Source organism: Anomaloglossus baeobatrachus, chromosome 6 (genome assembly GCF_048569485.1).
Source record: "Anomaloglossus baeobatrachus isolate aAnoBae1 chromosome 6, aAnoBae1.hap1, whole genome shotgun sequence".
NCBI classification, from domain to species: domain Eukaryota; kingdom Metazoa; phylum Chordata; class Amphibia; order Anura; family Aromobatidae; genus Anomaloglossus; species Anomaloglossus baeobatrachus.
The window spans coordinates 90,470,664-90,492,251 of record NC_134358.1 but is presented as its reverse complement, the minus strand read 5'-3'; the positions used below and the strand labels follow the sequence as shown (position 1 = coordinate 90,492,251).

At 48.5% G+C, this 21,588-nt stretch overlaps 1 protein-coding gene across 1 annotated transcript in view; it reads left to right on the top strand.

Annotated features, from left to right (window-relative positions):
- Nucleotides 1-5,234, top strand: part of NECAB1 (N-terminal EF-hand calcium binding protein 1) — a 355,641-nt gene extending 350,407 nt beyond the window's left edge. Inside the window, exon 13 of the mRNA XM_075353101.1 lies at nt 2,021-5,234. Within this exon, the coding sequence (XP_075209216.1) occupies nt 2,021-2,049 (29 nt within the window). The 3' untranslated portion in view covers nt 2,050-5,234. The remainder of the gene's footprint in view (nt 1-2,020) is intronic.
- The last annotated feature ends 16,354 nt before the right edge of the window (nt 5,235-21,588 follow it).

Below are 21,588 nucleotides of genomic sequence, written 5' to 3'. Positions count from 1 at the left end.
CATCAGTGTGCGATCCATGTGACACCGGTGATGCCGGAGAAAAAGCAGACATGTCTCCGTGTGTGTGTGCGGACCACAAGGGGTCACACGGTACTTGTGAAAACATGGCCAAGTGAGTAACTCCAGAGAATAACATGGGTACATGTGGCATCTGTGTTAAAAACGGATGTCACACGGACGTCTGAAAGGGGCCTAAGGCCCTGTGCGCACGCGGCGGTTTTTATCGTGGTTTTGCCGCGGTTTTGCTGCATGAATTGCTGCAGAAAATGTTCATAACCTTACTGCATTCCTTTCTCAGCAAAACCTATGGTAAAAAAAAAAAATGATGTGCGCACACTGCGTTTTTTTTTTGCTACGTTTTCTGCAGCAAAAAGAATTTCATGTCACTTCTTTTCCGCAGGTACCTGCGGTTTTTGCTATAGATAATGGTCAAAAACCGCAGGGAACAACCCACGTAAAAACAGCAGCAAAACGCGATAAAACCCCATTCGTTTTCAGAGGGTCTGGAATTTTTTTAAGAATATTCCATTTTCTAGTGCGCACAGGGCCTAAGGGACTATTTTAAATGCTTAGGAAGCCTTTGCAGGTGTTTTGTGGTAATTATTCTAATTTTCTGAGATGACTTTTGAGTTTTCATTGGCTGGAAGCCATAATCATCAGCATTAACAGAAATAAACACTTGAAATAGATCCCTCTGCGTGTAATGACTATATATAATATATAGAAATAGATCCCTCTGTGTGTAATGACTATATATAATATGTAGAAATAGATCCCTCTGTGTGTAATTATATATAATATATAGCAATAGATCACTCTGTGTGTAATGACTCTATATAATATATGCATTTCCCTTTTTGTATTGAATTACTGAAATAAATTAACTTTTTGATATTTTAATTTATTGAGATGCCCTTGTATCTTCCCTATCAGAATGTCTATAAAATGTGAGATGAGGCATGAGGAAACCGAAGAAGAAGAAAAAAAAAAGAGGATATACACACTTCTCACATATGTTGTGCTTGGTGGGATTTGAACCCAGGACTCCAGTGGACTAGTGTTAACGGTTTGCACACATCCGATTTAGGCTATGTGCGCACGGTGCATTTTTGCGCGTTTTTCGGGTGCATTTTTGTGTGTTTTTGGGCTCAAAACTGCATGACTTTGCTTCCCCAGCAAAGTCTGAGTTTTCAATTTTGCTGTCCGCATACAGCTTTTTTTTTTAGCTGCATTTTTGAGCTGGGGGAAAAAAATGGTCATGTCAATTCTTTTCTGTTTTCCACCCACGCAATGCATTGGAAAAACGCAGCAAAACGCAGTGATCAAAAAGGCAGAAAAATGCACCGAAAGGCGGTACAAACGCACACGTTTTTACCGATGCGTTTTTGCCGTGGGTGCCTTTTCAGCGGCCAAAAACACTGCATCTTCACAAAAAAGGCAACATGCGCACATAGCCTTACAGCTCCTTTTTGTTTTTGGTGGATCTTTGATTAATACCTTACTCTCCTTGTCTGTGACTTTTGGTAGGTGGCCGCCTTTTGTGAGGTCGTAGTTGTGCCATATTCTTTCCATTCTCTTATAATTGATTTAATAGTGCTCTTTGGGATATTCAAAGTTTGGAATATTTATATACAGTATACATAACTGAACCATGATCTATACTTCTCCATAACTTTCTGGAGGATTTATTGGTATTAACGTTGCTTGCTTAGTGAGGTTTTAGACTCAGGTGAATTTATATAGGCGTCATATGTATACACCTTATTTACAGGTTTGAAAGGAAAGAATATATACACTCAATTTTTTTAAAGGTATAATTTTATATTCCCAATATTTATATAATCATATTTCTAATTATTATGTAACACTTTATTTTTATTTCCCTCTATGACGTTATTTTGTCAGGGCGATCTGATGAGTCTGGTAATATGGAGTTATCAGCTTCACGCTCATGAGTCTCTAGTTCTGTGGGATTTACATGCTTGTCTCTAACCTGACTTTTGCCTCCCGTTCATTACAGCTTCTTGGTGGGTCCTGAACAACAATTAGAGGTGCCCAATGTCCCACAGTGGAGAGGTGAAGAGGACATAACCTGACATCTGATGTGAAGAAACCCGTACTATTGTACCTTCCCCTGTGCATCTTTTAGACAGATTACATATGATACATACAGACATTCGGATAAGTTCTGTGTTGGTTGGATCTGCTTAAAGGGTTAGCCGTTGCTTTCCTTTCTACCAAGAAATCACCTAGAAAAACAGAGTTCCTGGGTCATGTCAAGTCTTCAACAGCCTACAGCGGGGTCCACGCACTGTGTGAATTTCACAAAACAAATCCACGGCAATTTACAGTACAAGTGGATGCGGTTATCAAAATCCCATGTTCTGGAAAATATCTAGATAGAGCATGCAATGTAAATGGTGTACTCGGTACCAAAATATAACACATGTGGATTTGTCACATATTTGCAGCACCATCACCATGGAACGTTATCGGGAAGTCTGGGCCCAGCCTAAGGTTACATTCACACATCTGTTTCCGTTCTCACATCAGTCAGTCATCTACAGGGTGGGCCATTTATATGGCTAGACCTGAAATAAAAGGGGAATGGTTGGTGATATCAACTTCCTGTTTGTGACTCATGCGTATATGGGAGGGGGGAACTTTTCAAGATGGGTGGTGACCAAGGCGGCCATTTTGGATCCAACTTTATTTTTTCCAACGGGAAGAGGGTCATGTAACATCAAACGTATTGAGAATTTCACAAGAAAAACAATGGTGTGCTTGGTTTTAATGTAACTTTATTTACAATTTCAAGTCTACTTATAAAATGTGTTCAAAGTGCTGCCCATTGTGTTGGATTGTCAATGCAACCCTCTTCTCCCACTCTTGACACACTGATAGCAACACCACAGAAGAAATCCTAGCACAGGCTTCCAGTATCCCTTGTTTCAGATGCTGCACATCTTGTATCTTCACCGCATAGACAATTGCTTTCAAATGCTGCAACCATCATCATTATCGGGGTCAGGTCCGAGCATTCCTACATGATCAGTGTCCTGGAAAGTGGATTGGTCATCGTAGGCCAGTTGAATGGCCACCAAGGTCTCCCGATGTGACCCGCTTAGACTTATCTTTGGAGTCATCTGAAGGCAATTGTCTATGCTGTGAAGACACAGATGGAAAACTGAAAAGACTTTCTTACATGTTTCAGGTTTTGAATGGAGCCTCAGTAACAGTACCCTTGTGTAGCAGTTAGTGCAGCATATGGCAGTATAAACTACTTTGAAGGATGACTATCATGGCGCCAAAATATGGCTTTTATTAACATATAAATTAGTCTCACAAGTGCACAGATAGGCGCAGCGGTTCAGTTACAACCCTCGGTTCCTCCTCTCTTCTTGATCGACAGTAGATACAGGCTTTGCTGGATAACACTTCTGCCTACATCTGTAAATCAAGAAGAGGAGGGCAATGCGGGCAGGAAGAAGCAAAGAGCCATATCCATGTGCACGGATAGATGAACCAAAGCACTTTTGAGGCTAATTTTCATGTCAACAAAAGGCGAATTAATTTTGAGAGTATATGCCCCATGATTGCCATCTTTCAAGCATTAAAGGTTCCCTTTACCAAATCCACAGACTTTAATGCCGGAGTTTAATTTGGTAAACAGAGGAGAGTAAAACATGATCAGACGCTCATGAATGAGATACACATCCATTTTTAAAACAGATTTGTGTATGGATGTGCGGACTATCTGAAAAACAAACCTAAAAGAAAGAGTAAAGTCTGGCTCGTCCACCTGAAAGTTGGTGCTCTAGAGTAAAAATAATGTAGTAGTAAGACTAATGCGGGCTTTACACGAGACGAGCTATCGTACGATGCATCGTCGGGGATCACGGTTTTCGTGACGCACATCCGGCATCGTTCACGACGTCGTCTCGTGTGACACCTCCGAGCGAAGCAGAATCGCTCACAAATCGTGAGTCATGTACTCGTCGCTAAGTTTTAAAAAATTGTTTATTTTACATGGCGCCGGTTGTTCATCGTACCCGGGGCAGCACACATTGCTCCTTGTGACACCCCGGGGACGATGAACACAGCTTACCTGCATCCCGCGGCACCCGCCGGCTATGCAGAAGGAAGGAGGTGGGCGGAATGCTTACGTCCCGCTCATCTCCGCCCCTCCGCTTCTATTGGACGGCGGCTGTGTGACGTCACTGTGACGCCGAACGTCCCTCCCCCTTCAGGATGAGGATGTTCGCCGGCCACAGCGAGGTGGCTCAGCAGGTAAGTACGTGTGACGGCGGTTTAACGACTTTGTGCGACACGGGCAGCGATTTGCCCGTGATGCACAAATGACGGGGTCGGGTACAATCGCTCGTGCAATCGTAACTCTAGATTGTAATGTGTAAAGCCCGCATAACTCTGGCACACCAAATGTAAACGTGGAGGTAGGAAAAAAACTGGAGTGTTGCTTTCTTTGGTGATGCTTTAATGTGAAAATGTTACAAAATACAAATACAGTCCATAATTCAATCCGACGTTTTGGCCTACAATTTGGCCTTCATCAAGAATTTGTTATCTATAAACATAAAGTGAATGTAGGGTATTCACATAAAGAGTGGGATGTGAGAAACACTGTATAGCCTCTAACCAAGATAGAGTTGGGCATATTGTGTGTAAATTTCAGCGTTTATTGATTGAGGGGGTGGTGCATAAATGACACGGTCAGAGTATGTTGCCCTGTACTTAAGGCCTAAAACACACATCCATGAAAACCACGTCCGTGTAAAACGGGCCGTTTTTCGGGTCCATTTTCCGTTTTTTAGGTCCGTTTTTATGGTATGTGTGGCCTGCGTATGTATCCCGTATGCTAGCCGTATGTGCATGTGAAATGTCCGTGTGTGCGTGTGAAACTTAACTGACATGTGTTTGTGTTGTCCGTGTGGAATATCAGTGTGCAATGCAAAATGTCGTTTACTACATGTCGGCAGACAGCAGACAGAGTAGCGGGATGAGAATGAACTCGGGTGAACTTCACCCGACTTCATTGTCATGCCGCGGCTCTGTCTGTGCCGTGTACTGATTAGCGGTCACCTGTGAAGGATTCACCGGTGACCGCTAATCCCCCGAGTGACTGAAGTGTCCCCCCCTCTCTCATACTCCCCGATCACCGGCGCTGCACGGCGTTCACACTGCTCCGGCGGCTTTTTCTAATTTGAAAAGGCCGGCCGCTCATTAAACAATCTCGTATTCCCTGCTTTCCCCGCCCACCGGCGCCTATGATTGGTTGCAGTGAGACACGCCCCCACGCTGAGTGACAGGTGTCTCACTGCACCCAATCACAGCAGCCGGTGGGCGTGTCACTATGGAGTATAGAAATAAATAATTTAAAAAAAACGGCGTGCGGTCCCCCCAAATTTAATACCAGCCAGATAAAGCCATACGGCTGAAGGCTGGTATTCTCAGGATGGGGAGCTCCACGTTATGGGGAGCCCCCCAGCATAACAATATCAGTCAGCAGCCGCCCAGAATGGCCGCATACATTAGATGCGACTGTTCTGGGGCAGTACCCGGCTCTTCCCGATTTGCCCTGGTGCGTTGGCAAATCGGGGTAATAAGGAGTTATTGGCAGCCCATAGCTGCCAATAAGTCCTAGATTAATCATGTCAGGCATCTCCCCGAGATACCTTCCATGATTAATCTGTAAATTACAGTTAAAAAACACACACACCCCCGAAAAATCCTTTATTAGAAATAATAAACACTAACAAAGTCCCTCATCACCAATTTATTAACCCCGACCAAGCCCTCCATGTTCGGTGTAATCCACGGACCTCCAGCGTCGCATCCAGCTCTGTTGCATGCAGGTGACAGGAGCAGCAGAAGACACCGCCGCTCCTGTCACCTCCACGCAGCTAATGAAGGTAATAGCGCGATCAGCTGAGCGGTGGATGCAGCGGTGGCCGCGGGTAACCTCAATGACAGCTCAGCTGATCGCGCTACTCACCGCCGCTCCGGTCAGCTCCACGCAGCAACTGAGGTGAGTAGCGCGATCAGCTGAGCTGTCACTGAGGTTACCCGCGGCCACCGCTGCATCCACCGCTGGATCCAGGTAACCTCAGTGACAGCTCAGCTGATCGCGCTATTGCCTTCATTAGCTGCGTGGAGCTGACAGGAGCGGCGGTGTCTTCTGCTGCTCCGGTCACCTCCATGCAGCAGAGCTGGATGCGACGCTAGAGGTCCGTGGATTACGCCGGACATGGAGGGCTTTGTTGGGGTTAATAAATTGGTGATGAGGGACTTTGTTAGTGTTTATTATTTCTAATAAAGGAATTTTCGGGTGTGTGTGTTTTTTAATTGTAATTTACAGATTAATCATGGAAGGTATCTCGGGGAGACGCCTGACATGATTAATCTAGGACTTATTGGCAGCTATGGGCTGCCAATAACTCCTTATTACCCCGATTTGCCAACGCACCAGGGCAAATCGGGAAGAGCCGGGTACTGTCCCAGAACAGTCGCATCTAATGTATGCGGCCATTCTGGGCGGCTGCTGACTGATATTGTTAGGCTGGGGGGCTCCCCATAACGTGGAGCTCCCCATCCTGAGAATACCAGCCTTCAGCCGTATGGCTTTATCTGGCTGGTATTAAAATTGGGGGGACCGCACGCCGTTTTTTTTAATTATTTATTTCTATACTCCATAGTGACACGCCCACCGGCTGCTGTGATTGGGTGCAGTGAGACACCTGTCACTCAGCGTGGGGGCGTGTCTCACTGCAACCAATCATAGGAGCCGGTGGGCGGGGAAAGCAGGGAATACGAGATTGTTTAATGAGCGGCCGGCTTTTTCAAAAAAGTAAAAGCCGCCGGAGCTTTTATAACAGTCATGCAGCGCCGCGCCGGAGATCGGGGAACGGTAAGTATGAGAGTGGGAGGGAACTGACTGACAGACAGCGAGAGGGACAGATAAGACAGAGAGACCGACCGACCGACGGACTGAGGGAGAGAACGAAACAGAAAAAAGACCGACATCACATGAAAAAAGCACAAAACGTACAGGGAACAAACAGAGATGCGTCCGTGTCACTCGGACGTGCGCACAAACCCATTGACTTTCATTGGGTCCGTGCTGCGTGTTGCGTGCTGAAAACGGACATGCTTCCGTGCAAAACGGAGACACAAACGTAGCACGCACACGGACCTTAATGAAAAATGCACGTGTCCTCAAACATTAAATAACATTGGTGCAAGTTTGGCTGTGTCTCCGGTATATACGGAAACGGACCAAACATGCACGTGTTTCACGGATGTGTGTTTCAGGCCTAAGCAGGATTCCAAGCTAGTAGTATTGGACCAATGCACAATATACTTTTTTTTCTACCTCCACGTTTACATTTTGTTTGCCACAGGTAGTGAAAAACAAACTTGACATACACGTACAACAGATGTGGGAATGTGGCCTAAAGCTATACTAGACATTCTCTGGGCCTACAAATTACAGATGCATGCCGCTGGTAGTAACAGGCTCGCAGGGCCCTGGCCTAGGTGCTTCAAATGTTTTTACTTAACTGCTTCTTAGCTCTACAGTTTTGTTTTGGGTTTTTTTGGGGGGTGGGTGATAGCTACATACCACAGCATTGTATACATCTTAGGACTGTAGCTGTAGCTTGATTATTAAAAATCAATCAGTATTTTTACAAAAAAGTCATGGTGTAGCCTTCTATTACCATCATTTCGATTACTGGTAGTAATGTGATTGTAAGTGGTTCCCATTGGTTATAATATCTTACATGTGTCTCACTAGAATATAGAGATTTATATGCCCGTCCCCTGAAAGCTTTTTCATCAGCGCTATGGGGGCTATGGCTGCCACACATAGTTCTCACCCTGCTTTGTTTACATGGTTTACAGACTTAGGGTATGTGCACACGTTGCTTTTTTTTCAGCGCGGAAAAAAACGCACCCTCTGGCAGAGGGGAGAATTGTAAACAATGCTTTTTTGAGAAAAAGGCATCGAAAACGCATGTGTTTTCCATGCGTTTTTCATGCTTTTTTCATGCGTTTTTCATGCGTTTTTTTAGGTGCGTTTTTTAAGACTTGTCAGTGTTAATAAAGTTGGTTGAACACAGACCTTTGGAAAAAAAAAACCTGTGATGTCATTTCCTTCTCCACATTCTGTTTGGATAAATGGGAGGGCTTGGAATGGAAGGAGCACCATTTGAATTTTGGAAAAGTTGAAATAAACTTCGCGCACCATGTCACATTAGCAGAGCCCCTTGGGTACCTATACGTCAGAAAACCCCCACAAGTGACCCCATTTTGGAATCTGCACCCCTCAAGGATTTTATTCAGGAGTATATTAAGCATTTTGAATCCACAGCTACTTCACCCAAAATGTTGCTGTAGCAACAATATTCTCACTTTCTCTATCGTTTCATTGGGGGACACAGGACCATGGGTTATGCTGCTGTCACTAGGAGGCTGACACTAAGTAGACATGAAAAGTTAGCTCCTCCCTAGCAGTATACACCCCGAGCCGGAGGCGGGCTCAGATCAGTTTTTAGCTTAGTGTCGTAGGAGGCTGATGTGGGCCTTCTCGGCCCCCTCAGCCACTTGCTTTTTTGCGTTTTTCCTCTTATTTCGGCGCCGCTCATCGCTCTCATACCTGTCTTTTTTCTCTATGCAGGTATTTTCGTCACTCTTACTCCGCAGCCCTGTCGGTACCACTCCCCAGGGTCGCAGGGGTTTGAGATCTTGGGCCCTCTCCCCCGTCCGCCCCCGCTGGTACCACTCCCGGGGGTGTTCGTGTGGGCAGGTTTGTCGTGGGCACCCCTGATTCGCCCGGAGGTATCACCCCAATGGGCCTACAGGGGCATTCAGCAGGGATGGATTATTGGCAGCGCGCTATGTTTTGATGGGCCCTCACCGCTGCTCTCTGCTGCTGGGGACGTCTTCCCCCATCATGAGGTCCACTTCCCTGCTTTTTACACGCTCTCTCCCGGAGTCTGCAGTCTCCTAGAGCGAGGGCACCGTTCACAGGCAGGGGCTGGGTGCCCTGCCTGCACCGTTTCCATCGCTGGTCTCCGCCGCCGAGTCAGGTAGGACCGTTCCCTCTCCCTGCCCTCCTCCTCGGCCGGCCCCTAACTTTAGTCCCCGGTCTCGGCCTAGCCGCGCTTGCACCTTAGCCACGCCCCCCGCCGCAGCGCTGTGACCCGCGTTTGTCTGGCCCAGCCTCCCCCCACCCTGCAGCCCCCTGGCTGATGGTGAGGGCGGTTACTTTCGTTTTCTTCGCGCCGAATCGACGCTCCTCCCCCAGCCTGCTCCAGCGTCCCCTCGCCATATTGCTGTTTCTCTGAAGCTGCAGCGCCGGCGTTTTCCATATAGCACCGCATCTCTGGTAGCTCCATCCTCCAGGATCCCTCTGCTGGACTGGTGGGCGGCACACAGGACCGGGGTAAGCTCTGCTACTCAGGAGTAACCCTCACTAGGCAGCGTTTCCCTTAATTTAGGGACGAGTTAACCCTCTCCTGTCTCCTTCCTAGCAGCACCAGGGAGAGTTTATCCTTTTCACCATGCCTAATACTAAGTCCACCCGTCCCAAGCAGGCCCCCTTTGCCTTATTCTTTGCATGCTCCTCCTGCAAAACCAAGTTTTCCCAAGGCCAGGACGCGCCACTATGCTCCGTCTGCTCTGATAACGCGCAGCACCTGCAGGACCCCTCGGCCGACGCTACTGAGACCGCAGCGCCAGATGCCACAGGCCCCTGCGTCCCGCCTCCCCCCGCATGGCTAGCGTCTCTGTCCCAGTCCGTAGAGTCCCTCTCTGAGGCTTCCCGGACCATCGCGCAAGTACTGCGCCTGCTGCCGTCGCTTACCCAGACGCCCGCAGACCCGACGCTACCGCCGCCGGAGCAAGTAAGCCCCGTTGCAGGGACCTCCTCGGCTGCGCAGAAGCGTACCCATAAGGTCTCGTCTTCAGACTCTTCGCAGGTTTCACCTTCACCACCAGGTCCGTCCCATCATTCCTCCCGGGAACCTTCCGACTGCTCCGATGATGAGGACGATGCAGCACCTCTGCAGGACGCTGAGCAGGCGGCTGATATTCGGCGTATGGTGAATAGCCTGGTGGAGGCAGTGAACCAGACCCTAAAGGTACAAGTAGACCCTGTCTCCTCTCAGAGCACCCAGGTCTCGTTTAAGCGGATGAGGCGGCCCCAGAGCACTTTCAGCGGACATCCGGAATTTGCCGACTTGCTGCGCACCCACAGACAGCAGCCAGACAAGGTATTTACCAGCAGCAGGTACATTAATCTACACTATCCTTTTCCAGAGGATCTTAAAAAGGACTGGGCGGGCTCTCCTGTGGTCGACCCCCCAATCTCCCACCTATCCTCTCACACAGTCCTTCCACTCACTGACGGTACGTCCCTCAAAGATCCCACGGACCGTACTATTGACAGGTTGGCCCGTTCCGCCTTCGAGGCGGCGGGCACTTCCCTCTCACCAGCCTTTGCCTCGGTTTGGGTCGCGAAGGCACTGATGTCCTGGGCGGACACGCTACGCTGCGGACTCCGAGCAGTTTCTGCCAATCCGGATCTGGTCCTCATCTCCTCGCAGATTACCCTCGCGGATGAGTACCTGCTCAACGCAGCCCTGGCATCTGCCAATTGCGCGGCCCAGGCCGCCAGCAACAACGTGGCCATCCGCCGAGCACTCTGGCTCCGTTCCTGGAACGCGGACGCGGCCTCTAAGAAGTCGCTGACTTCTCTGCCTTTCCTAGGGGAACGTCTTTTTGGAGAGAGACTGGACAAGTTGATCTCCGATGCAACGGGGGGAAAGAGTACATCTCTCCCCCAACTGCGCCCCAAGCGCATCCTGAATCGGCGCCCCGCCTCTCGTTTTCGCCCCTTTCGCAGTTTCAATTCCCCTCCCCAAGCCCCAAAAAGCCGCTCTCCCCCGAGAGACAGGCGGACCCCGTCATTCAAGACCAATCCAAGCTGGCGTTCACGCCCCCGCCAGCCCACGAAGTCTTCTTCTGCTTTCCGCCGACGCTCCTCCAAGTGACTCGCGGTCGGCGCGCTCCAGCGCCGGACTAGTGGGAGGACGTCTGTTGCGCTTCCAGCATGTGTGGATCCCCCTGACCGCGGATGCCTGGGTCAGGGAGATCATCACATCTGGCTACAAGATCGAATTCGACTCAAGGCCGCCGAATTGTTTTTTCCTTTCCCGTCCTCCCGAAGCTCCCGCACGAGCGCGTGCATTTTTTCACGCCGTAGACTCCCTCCTCCAAGCCGGAGTCGTGGTGCCAGTTCCCCCCGCAGAACGTTTCAGAGGGTTCTATTCCAACATTTTCGTGGTCCCCAAGAAAGACGGGTCCGCCCGCCCCGTCCTCGACCTAAAGCTGCTAAACAGGTCGGTGAGGTCGCGGCCGTTTCGAATGGAGTCACTCCGCTCCGTGATCGCGTCCATGGAGATCGGCGAGTTCCTGGCATCGCTGGATATTCGGGACGCCTATCTTCACATACCTATAGCCACCTCTCACCAACAGTTCCTCCGCTTCGCGATAGCGGAGGATCACTTCCAGTTCACGGCTCTTCCTTTCGGCCTCGCATCCGCTCCCAGGGTCTTCACGAAGATCATGGCGGCGGCCATGTCCGTCCTCCATTCCAGGGGTGTCATGGTCATCCCGTACTTGGACGATATGCTCATCAAAGGCTCGTCGTTCAAGGATTGTCGTCTGGGGGTTCAGGTCACGATCGACACCCTCTCCCGGTTAGGGTGGCTGATCAACCGAAAGAAGTCCTCTCTGACCCCGGGCCGGCGGATCACCTTTTTAGGCATGGTATTCGATACCACCCAAGGTCGGGTCTTCCTCACATAGGAGAAGATTTCCTCTCTGCAACAAGGCATCCGCGTTCTCCAGCGCCAGCGCCAAGTTTCCATCAGGTTCGGCATGCGAGTCCTCGGGCGTATGGTAGCGGCAATGGAAGCCGTTCCCTTTGCGCAGTTCCACCTCCGGCCCCTCCAACTAGCCTTGCTGAAGGAATGGGACAGATCTCCCTTTTCCCTGGACCGCAGGATCCTTCTTTCGCCAGAGACCCGCCACTCACTCAGCTGGTGGAGCAATCAACGCAATCTCACATCAGGAAGGTCATTCCTTCCGCTCCACTGGAAAATAGTGACCACCGATGCCAGTCTCCAGGGCTGGGGAGCCGTGTTCCGCCATCACACAGCTCAGGGCCGTTGGACGCCGCGGGAGAGCTCTCTCCCGATCAACATTCTGGAGATAAGGGCCATTCGGCTAGCCTTGCAGCAGTTTCGGCACCTAGTTCAGGGTTGCCCGGTCAGGATCCAGTCGGACAATGCGACGGCGGTGGCGTACATCAACCACCAAGGAGGCACAAGAAGTGCCGGGGCGATGCGAGAAGTCAGGAAGATTTTGCATTGGGCAGAGCGTCATCACTCTCTGATCTCAGCGGTCCACATCCCGGGCGTGGACAATTGGGCGGCGGACTTCCTCAGCAGGGAAGGCCTCGCGTCCGGCGAATGGTCTCTCAATCAGGAAGTCTTCAACCAGATCTGCGGCAGATGGGGCGTGCCAGATGTAGACCTAATGGCCTCCAGGTTCAACCGTCAGGTACCGCAATTCGTAGCGCGGTGCCGCGACAGCTTGGCTTTAGGAGTCGACGCACTCACCCTACCATGGGGCCAGTTCAGTCTCCCGTACATCTTCCCTCCACTTCCTCTAATTCCGAGGGTCCTCAAGAAGATCAAGGCGGAAGGAATACCAGTAATCCTGGTGGCTCCGGACTGGCCCAGGCGAGCATGGTTCGCAGAACTCACTCAGCTCCTCGCAGACACTCCTTGGCGCCTTCCAGACCGTCACGATCTTCTTCAGCAGGGACCCCTTTTCCATCAGAATTCAAGGGTGCTAAGTTTGACGGCCTGGCCATTGAATCCTGGGTTCTAGCTCAGGCTGGTTTCCAAGAGTGATACAAACAATGATTAAGGCCAGGAAGCCTTCTTCTTCAAAGATTTATTACCGCACGTGGAAAGTATTCTTCAGGTGGTGCGAAGAGAACAACGTTTCTTCTCCCCTCGCCTTCTCTCTTCCTTCACTATTGGCATTCTTACAGTCAGGCCTAGATGCGGGTCTCTCGCTAGCCACACTGAAAGGCCAGGTTTCGGCTTTGGCAATTCTTTTTCAGAAGCCACTGGCCTCTCGCCCGCAGGTTAAGACCTTCATCCAAGGAGTTGCCCACCTAGCCCCGCCTTATCGTCGCCCTCTAGAACCGTGGGACCTTAATCTAGTCCTAGGGTCCCTTCAGGGTCCTCCATTCGAGCCTCTGCGAGATTCTTCCCTTTCTCACCTATCTTGGAAGGTAGTGTTCCTCGTTGCCGTCACTTCTATTCGAAGGACGTCAGAACTGGCAGCTCTTTCTTGTCGTGCACCCTTTCTGGTTTTTCACCAGGATAAAGTGGTTCTCCGGCCAGATCCCTCCTTCCTTCCGAAGGTGGTCTCCCCGTTTCATCTAAATGAAGAAATTGTCCTTCCGTCCTTTTGTCCTGGACCCTCCCACAGCTTGGAGAGGTCCCTGCACACCCTGGACCTAGTGCGCGCCCTTAGAATCTACATCTCCAGGACCGCGCCGTTCCGTAAGTCGGATGGTCTGTTTGTCCTTCCTTCGGGCCCCAAGAGGGGTGAGGCGGCATCCAAGGCCACAATTGCCAGATGGATCCGTTCCGCCATATCTGAGGCTTATCGGATTCGGGACAAGTCTCCGCCTCGGGGGGTAAGGGCTCACTCTACCCGAGCGGTGGGAGCCTCTTGGGCGATTAGGCATCAGGCGTCGGCCGATCAGGTCTGCAAGGCCGCCACTTGGTCTAGTCTGCACACCTTTACCAGATTCTACCAAGTTCACACTCAAGCATAGGCAGATGCGGCTTTTGGGAGAAAGGTTTTGCAGGCGGCAGTTGCGCACCTGTAATAGGGTGACAACATTCAGTCGTAGTGTATGCCCGCCGGGGGAGGTCGTTGTTTTTTCCCCTGCGGCGGTGCTTCGGTATTCCCACCCAGGGACTGCTTTTGGACGTCCCATGGTCCTGTGTCCCCCAATGAAACGATAGAGACAGAAGGATTTTTGTGTACTCACCGTAAAATCTCTTTCTCTGAGTCTTCATTGGGGGACACAGCACCCACCCTGCTTGGTTCCTTGGTTTTTTTGGTTGTTTTCATTGCATTTGCCTGCCATTTTCATGGTCTTATGTTCATAGACCACCTGTTCGCACGGCTGCATTAATTTAGTTGTAACTTTGTTTTATGTATGGTGATTTGGGTACTCCTCCTACTGCTTCTGCACAGACTGATCTGAGCCCGCCTCCGGCTCGGGGTGTATACTGCTAGGGAGGAGCTAACTTTTCATGTCTACTTAGTGTCAGCCTCCTAGTGACAGCAGCATAACCCATGGTCCTGTGTCCCCCAATGAAGACTCAGAGAAAGAGATTTTACGGTGAGTACACAAAAATCCTTCTTTTAGGCCCGTTTCACACGTCAGTGAAAAACAGTGACGTTTTTCACTGGCGTGTAAAACATGCACATGTCCCTCCGTGTGCCGTGAATCACGGCACACATGGGTTGTCTAAGTGCAATCCGGGCTCCGTTCTCCGTGGCCCGTGATTGCACTTAGAGATTAACTCACCTGTGCCCGCTCCCGCTCTCCATGGTGCTGAATCCTCCCGCGGTGCAGCATCCGGCTGGCGCTGACCCCCGCAGCAGCTGCTTCCGGGTCGGCTGTGTCTCACATCATGAATATGCGCGACAATAATGAGCCGGCTCAGAAGCAGCAAGCAGAACGGGCTGCAGAGGACATCTCTGGACGCCGGGTGAGTAAAAATGATTTTTATTTTAAAAGCACTTTTTTTCTGGCACGTGTTTCACGGACCACACCACTGCGTGGTCCGTGGAACATCAGTGATGCCAGAAAAAAATGGACATGTCTCCGTGCGGCAAACACGCACACGCGGGTACGCCGCACGGAGACACGTGCAGTGAAAAATCACTGATGTGTGAGCAGACCCATTCATTATAATGGGTCTGCGTATGTCAGTGATTCTGGTTTAAAAAAAAGCACAAACATACCAGAATCACTGACGTGTGAAACAGGCCTAAGGCTATGTGGCCATGATCCAGCGACACGGCGTCCAGTACACAGTGTCAGCCTCCTGCAGAGATGTGAGTGTTGTCCACGGGAGAACGCAGCTGGCCATGCCCACGATTTGGGTTCAGGCTGCTGTGGAGCTCTATGCTACCTGCAGAGAACACTCATCTACGCAGCATAAATTGACATGCTGAGGCTCGGGAAGCTGCGCCACCGGTCGGTTTATGCTGCGGAGAAAAGAAGCACAGTGGGCATGAGATTTCTAAAAATCCTTCCACTGTGCTTCTACTGCACAACGCAGCGTCATGGACGCAGGGAAAACAATCTGCGCCCAAAACGCTGCAAAACCCCGATTGTGGGCATCCAGCCTAAAAAGCGTCAATGGAGGTCAAATATATATACAACGTCCCACCCCCCCCTGCATATTCTAAGCTGGCACCTTTAGTACCTTTCATGTGGCACTACAGGGTGCCTAGCCTAGTTTTTATCACAAAAACAAAAAAAAAAAATGGCGTGGGGTCCCCCCTATTTTTGATAGCCAGTCAGGGTAAAGCAGACAGCTGTAGCCTGCAAACCACAGCTGACAGCTTCATCTTGTCTGGTGATCAATTTGGAGGGCTCCCCAGGTTTTTTTTATTTATTTATAAATAAAAATAATAAAAAAAAAATAACATGGGGTCCCCCCAAATTAGATCACCAGCCAAGGTGAAGCTGACAGCTGAGGTCTGGTATTTTCAGGGTGGGAAGAGCCATGGTTATTGGACTCTTCCCAGCCTAAAAATAGCAGGCCACAGCCGCCCCAGAAGTGGCGCATCCATTAGATGCGCCAATCCTGGCGCTTCGCCCCAACTCATCCCGCGCCCTGGTGCGTTGGCTAACGGGGTAATAAATGGGGTTGATACCAGATGTGTAATGTCACCTGGCATCAAGCCCAGCAATTAGTGATGTCACGGCGTCTATCAGACACCCGACATAACTAATTGACAGTAAACAAAGCAAAAAAAGACAACAAAAAATTTTTTATTAGAAAAAACACTCCCCAAATCATACCCTCGTTCTCCAATTTAATAAAAAAAATGAGTCCGCAGAAATCCATTTGGATGTCCCACGTCGGCTCTGGACCTTCTAGAATATGGGGGACACGTTCAGGGAACGTATCCCCCATTTTCTAGGAGGGCAGACCCTCCATTTGAGGAGAGTGGGTGCCAAAAATCTGCACCCACTCTCCCCGGGTCACAGCTGCAGACTGCCGAGCAGCCAGCACAGCTCACACTGAACACAGTGCTGGCTGTCAGCTGCTCTGCACATGTGACCGGCCGGCGTCTGCTGTGAAGGAGGAGGGAGCCGCGGGGGATCAGCGCTGCGACCGGACAGGTATGTATGACACCGGGGGGAATTGGGGTGAACGGGCAGGGCCTGGGGGGCATTTTTCTGTCGCATGTGTTATTGCACATGCGACAGAAATCATAGGAGCAGGGCGGCCGGTGCGCTACTGTGCGCGCGGCCATGTTGGATTTTCGGGAGGGGGGTCGGGGGTCGGGGCGGGCACTTTGGCGACACCGGGGGCTTTGCCAGGAAGTGAGGTCAACAGGAAAACTCTTGACCTCACTTCCAGGTAAATGCCTGCGTTCTGGCTTGCCGACAAAGGCCGCGGACCGCAACAAAAAAGCAGCTCATTGCGGTGTAGCTGCGTTCTGACCCCACATCATTGATTTCAATGGGGGAGAGAACGCAGCCACAACGCACAAAAGAAGTGACATGCTGCTTTTCTTTCCGCACCGATTTTTGGCATCCAAAACGCTGCGGAAAGAAACGCAGCGTGTGCACTGATTTTTCAGCTTTCCCATACACTATGCTGGGAAAGCTGAACGCATGCAATTTGCCACTGAAACGCTGCGGTTCAAAACGCAGCGTTTCCGCGGTAAAACACGCAACGTGTGCACACAGCCTAAGCGACAAGACTCAACAAGTATTTCCAAGCCAATATCAAATTTCAGAATAAATTCTCTAACATGAACTGTATAGGATTATATGGAGCTGGGTAAGGTTTGTGTAATCATCAACCATAGGTGACCTTCTATACAGGTCTGTGCTTTGCTAAAATGGAGCAAATATGGGGCTCCAGATCCGACCACAGTAGAAAGATCCATATCAGTCATTTGTGAGACTAGTGTCATATATACTATTATATAAAGAATATCTGCTGCTGTAACATTTCCGTCATTGTGACACTCACCGTACTGACCGACCATTGCAGACGAGTTGTTCATCTTAAAAGCTGTACCTTTATATTGTACAAGAGTAAAACCGTCACATAATTTATATATGTAACTTTTTGTGGCAAATTTTAATAAATCACTTCTCATGTTCTGTGCCTTGTAATCATTTCTCTTGTTCGTTTGTGTTAAACGTGTCATTTGCAGAAAAAGAAAAAAAAAGTATATAATATATATATATATATATATATATATATATATATACACATACACACACACATGTACATACATACACGGTATATACATACGTACACGGTATATACATACGTACACGGTATATACATACGTACACACACAGTGGGGCAAATAAGTATTTGATACATTGTCGATTTTGAAATTTTTCCCACCTACAAAGAATGGAGAGGTCTGTAATTTTTATTGTAGGTACACCTCAACTGTGACAGACAGAACCCCCCCCAAAAAAAAATTCAAAATGTCACATTGTAGGATTCATTTTATTGCATGAAATAAGTATTTGATCACCTACCAATCAGCAAGAATTCAGGCTCTCACAGACCTGTTCTTTAAGAAAAAAAAATAAGCCTTCCTGCTCTGCACTCACTACCTGCATTAACTGCACCTGTTACCTGTATAAAAGACACCTGTCCACCCACTGAATCAATCCTGCTCCAACCTCTCCACCATGATGTAGGCCAAAGAGCCGTTTAATGATGCCAGAAACAAAATTGTAGACCTGCACGACAATAGGCAAGAAGCTTGGTAAGAAAGCAACAACTGTTGGCACAATTATCAGAAAATGAAAGAAACAAGATGACTGTCAATCTTACTCTGTCTGGGGCTCCATGCGAGATCTCACCTCGTGGGGTAAAGATGATTCTGAGAAAGGTCAGGAATCAGCCCAGAACTACACAGGAGGACCTGGTTAATGACCTGAATACAGCTGGGATCACAGTCTCAAAGATTACCTTTATCACACACTACACCGTCATGGATTAAAATCCTGCAGGGTATCCCCCTGCTGACACCAGCATATGTCCAGGCCCATTTGAAGTTCGCCAGTAACCATCTGGATGATCCAGAGAAAGCATTGGAGAAGGTCATGTGGTCAGAGGACACCAAAATAGAACTTTTTGGTATTAAATCCACTTCCTGTGGTTGGAGGAAGAAAAATGGATGAGTACAACCTCAAGAACATTGTCCCAACTGTGAAGCATGGGGGTGGAAACATCATACTTTGTGGGTGCAAGATTTTGGCCAACAACCTCCTCCCCACAGTAAGAGCATTGAAGATGGGTCATGGCTGGGTCTTCCAGCATGATAATGGCCCAAAAAACACAGCCAGAGCAACTAAGGAGTGGCTTTGTAAAAAATTTTTTAAAAAGGTCCTGGAGTGGCCTAGACAGTCTCCAGACCTGAACCCAGTATATATAATAATAATAATAAAAATATCTTTGGAGGGAGCTGACTCCATGTTGCCTAGTAATAGCGCTAAAACCTGAAAGACCTGGAGAAGATCTGTATGGAGGAGTCGTTCAAAATCCCTGCTGCAGTGTGTGCAAACATAGTCAAGAACTACAGGCAACGTCTGACCTCTGTAATTGCAAACAAAGGTTTCTGTATCAAATATTATGTTTTCTAGTGTATCCAATAATTAAATTTCCATTTTATTGCATAAAGAAGTTAATAAAAAAAAAATTAAAGAAATAAAAGTCCTACAACTTGATTTTCTGGATTTTTGGTCGGATTCTATCACACTTGAAGTGTACCTTTGATAAAAATTACAGACCTCTCCATTCTTTGTAGGTGGGAAAACTTGCAAAATTGGCCGTGTATCAAATACTTATTTTCCTCACTGTATATATTTTGACATGGGCAAGATTTACCAATCCTGTCTATCGTTTAGACATTATAAATGTAGTCTTTAAATGTGGCTCACAGTAATTTTACCGGGGAGTGAACTACACCTATCCCTTCCTGACATCAGGATATTGTCCCTATAATACACACCATTTTCCCGTCACATCCAAATCACCAGTCCCCTCAGCAAGCCACACTCAAATACTCTGTGCTGCTTTGATACTTTACCTACTCCACCATCTGTCTGAGGTCCTGTCACATATACACCTGCTCCATGGACCGTTCATTGCCACACACAAGATACATACTGTGCTCCTACTAATCGCCCTGCTTACAGTGGATTTCTAATATGAACTACTGAAGACACAAACGAAATTTTAGGAATTAGAAAAATAATCTGTAGCGCACCTTAAAATAACTATGGAAATTTTCTTTATGAAATTTTGTAAGTGGTAAATGATACAGTTATGGCCAAATAGCGTTGGCACCCTTGAAATTGTTCCAGAAAATGAATTATTTCTCAAAAAATTATTGCAATTACACGTTTTGTTATACACATTTTTATTTCCTTGGTGTAAATTGGAACAACACAAAAAAAACCAAAACACCTGAGGAGAAAAAGGCAAATTCAACATAAAATTTAATACACAACCCCAAAAATGGTCCAGATAATATTGCTGGCACCTTTCCAAAATTGTGGATAGACAACTTTGTTTCAGGCATGTGTTCCTCGTTCAAACTCACCTGGGGCAAATAACCAATGTGGGCAATATGAAAATCACACCTGAAACCAATTTTTTTTTAAAAAAAAGGGGAGAAGTTGACTGTCTTTTCAGTGTGTGCCACACCAAGCCTGGAGAACAGAAAAAGAAGAGAACTGTGAGGACTTGAGAACCAAAATTGTTGAAAAATATCAATCACAAGGTCACATCTCCAGAGATTCTTGATGTACTTTTGTCCAAGGCGTGCAACATATTTCAAGAAGTTTATAACTCATGGCACTGTAGCTAATCTCCCTGGATGTGGACGGCAGAGAGAAAAAGAAGGATTTTTGTGTACTCACCGTAAAATCTCTTTCTCTGAGTCTTCATTGGGGGACACAGGACCATGGGTGTATGCTGCTGTGACTAGGAGGCTGACACTAAGTGAACATAAAAAGAGTTAGCTCCTCCCTGGCAGTGTACACCCCGAGTCGGAGGCGGGACTATGCCAGTTTTGTGCAAAAGCAGTAGTAGGAGAGACCTGAACAACCATAACTAAACAATGTAATACAAGAGAAAATGTGTGGTGAAAAACACAGTGCCTTATGGGCACGTAAATATATCGTAGCCGGATGGAAACAAAGGTGACCCGCAAACAACATCGGGAAACATCCGGTAAATGAAGACCTCACAATCCAAACAGGGTGGGTGCTGTGTCCCCCAATGAAGGCTCAGAGAAAGATTTTACGGTGAGTACACAAAAATCCTTCTATCGCTTTCATTGGGGGACACAGGACCATGGGACGTCCAAAAGCAGTCCCTGGGTGGGTACATAAGCCGTCCTACAGATCCAAAACAAACGCACAAATTCTGTAGGAACGCTCTGTACAAATGTTTACTACCTTTTTTAGAGGTGTGCGATGGCCGTCTGAAACACCTTTCTCCCAAGGCAGGCATCTGCTGATGCCTGGGTGTGGACCTTGTAAAACCTGGTGAAGGTATGAAGACTGGACCACGTTGCGGCTTTGCAGACTTGCTCGGCTGAAGCCTGGTGCCTGATTGCCCAAGACGTCCCAACTGCACGGGTGGAATGGGCTCTTACTCCCCTCGGAGGGGACTTGTCCCTGATTCGGTAGGACTCCGAAATGGCTGACCTGATCCATCTGGCAATGGTAGCCTTGGACGCCGGCATGCCCTTCTTGGAACCAGAAGGCAGGACGAACAGGTTGTCTGATTTGCGGAAAGGCGCAGTTCTCGAGACGCAAGTCCTGAGCGCTCGTACTAAGTCCAGAGTGTGTAGTGACCTTTCCAAGGAGCGAGTGGGTGCCGGACAAAAAGATGGAAGCACGATATCCTCATTCAGGTGAAAAGGAGACACCACCTTCGGCAGGAACTCCGGAGACGGACGCAGGACAACCTTGTCCTGGTGAAAAACAAGAAAAGGTGAATGGCACGAAAGAGCTGCCAGTTCAGACGTTCTCCTGATTGAAGTGACCGCCACCAAAAAGATCACTTTCCAGGATAAGTGTGAGAATGAAGATTCTTTGAGCGGTTCAAATGGAGCCAGTTGGAGGGATCCTAAAACCAGATTAAGATCCCATGGTTCTAGCGGGGCACGATAGGGCGG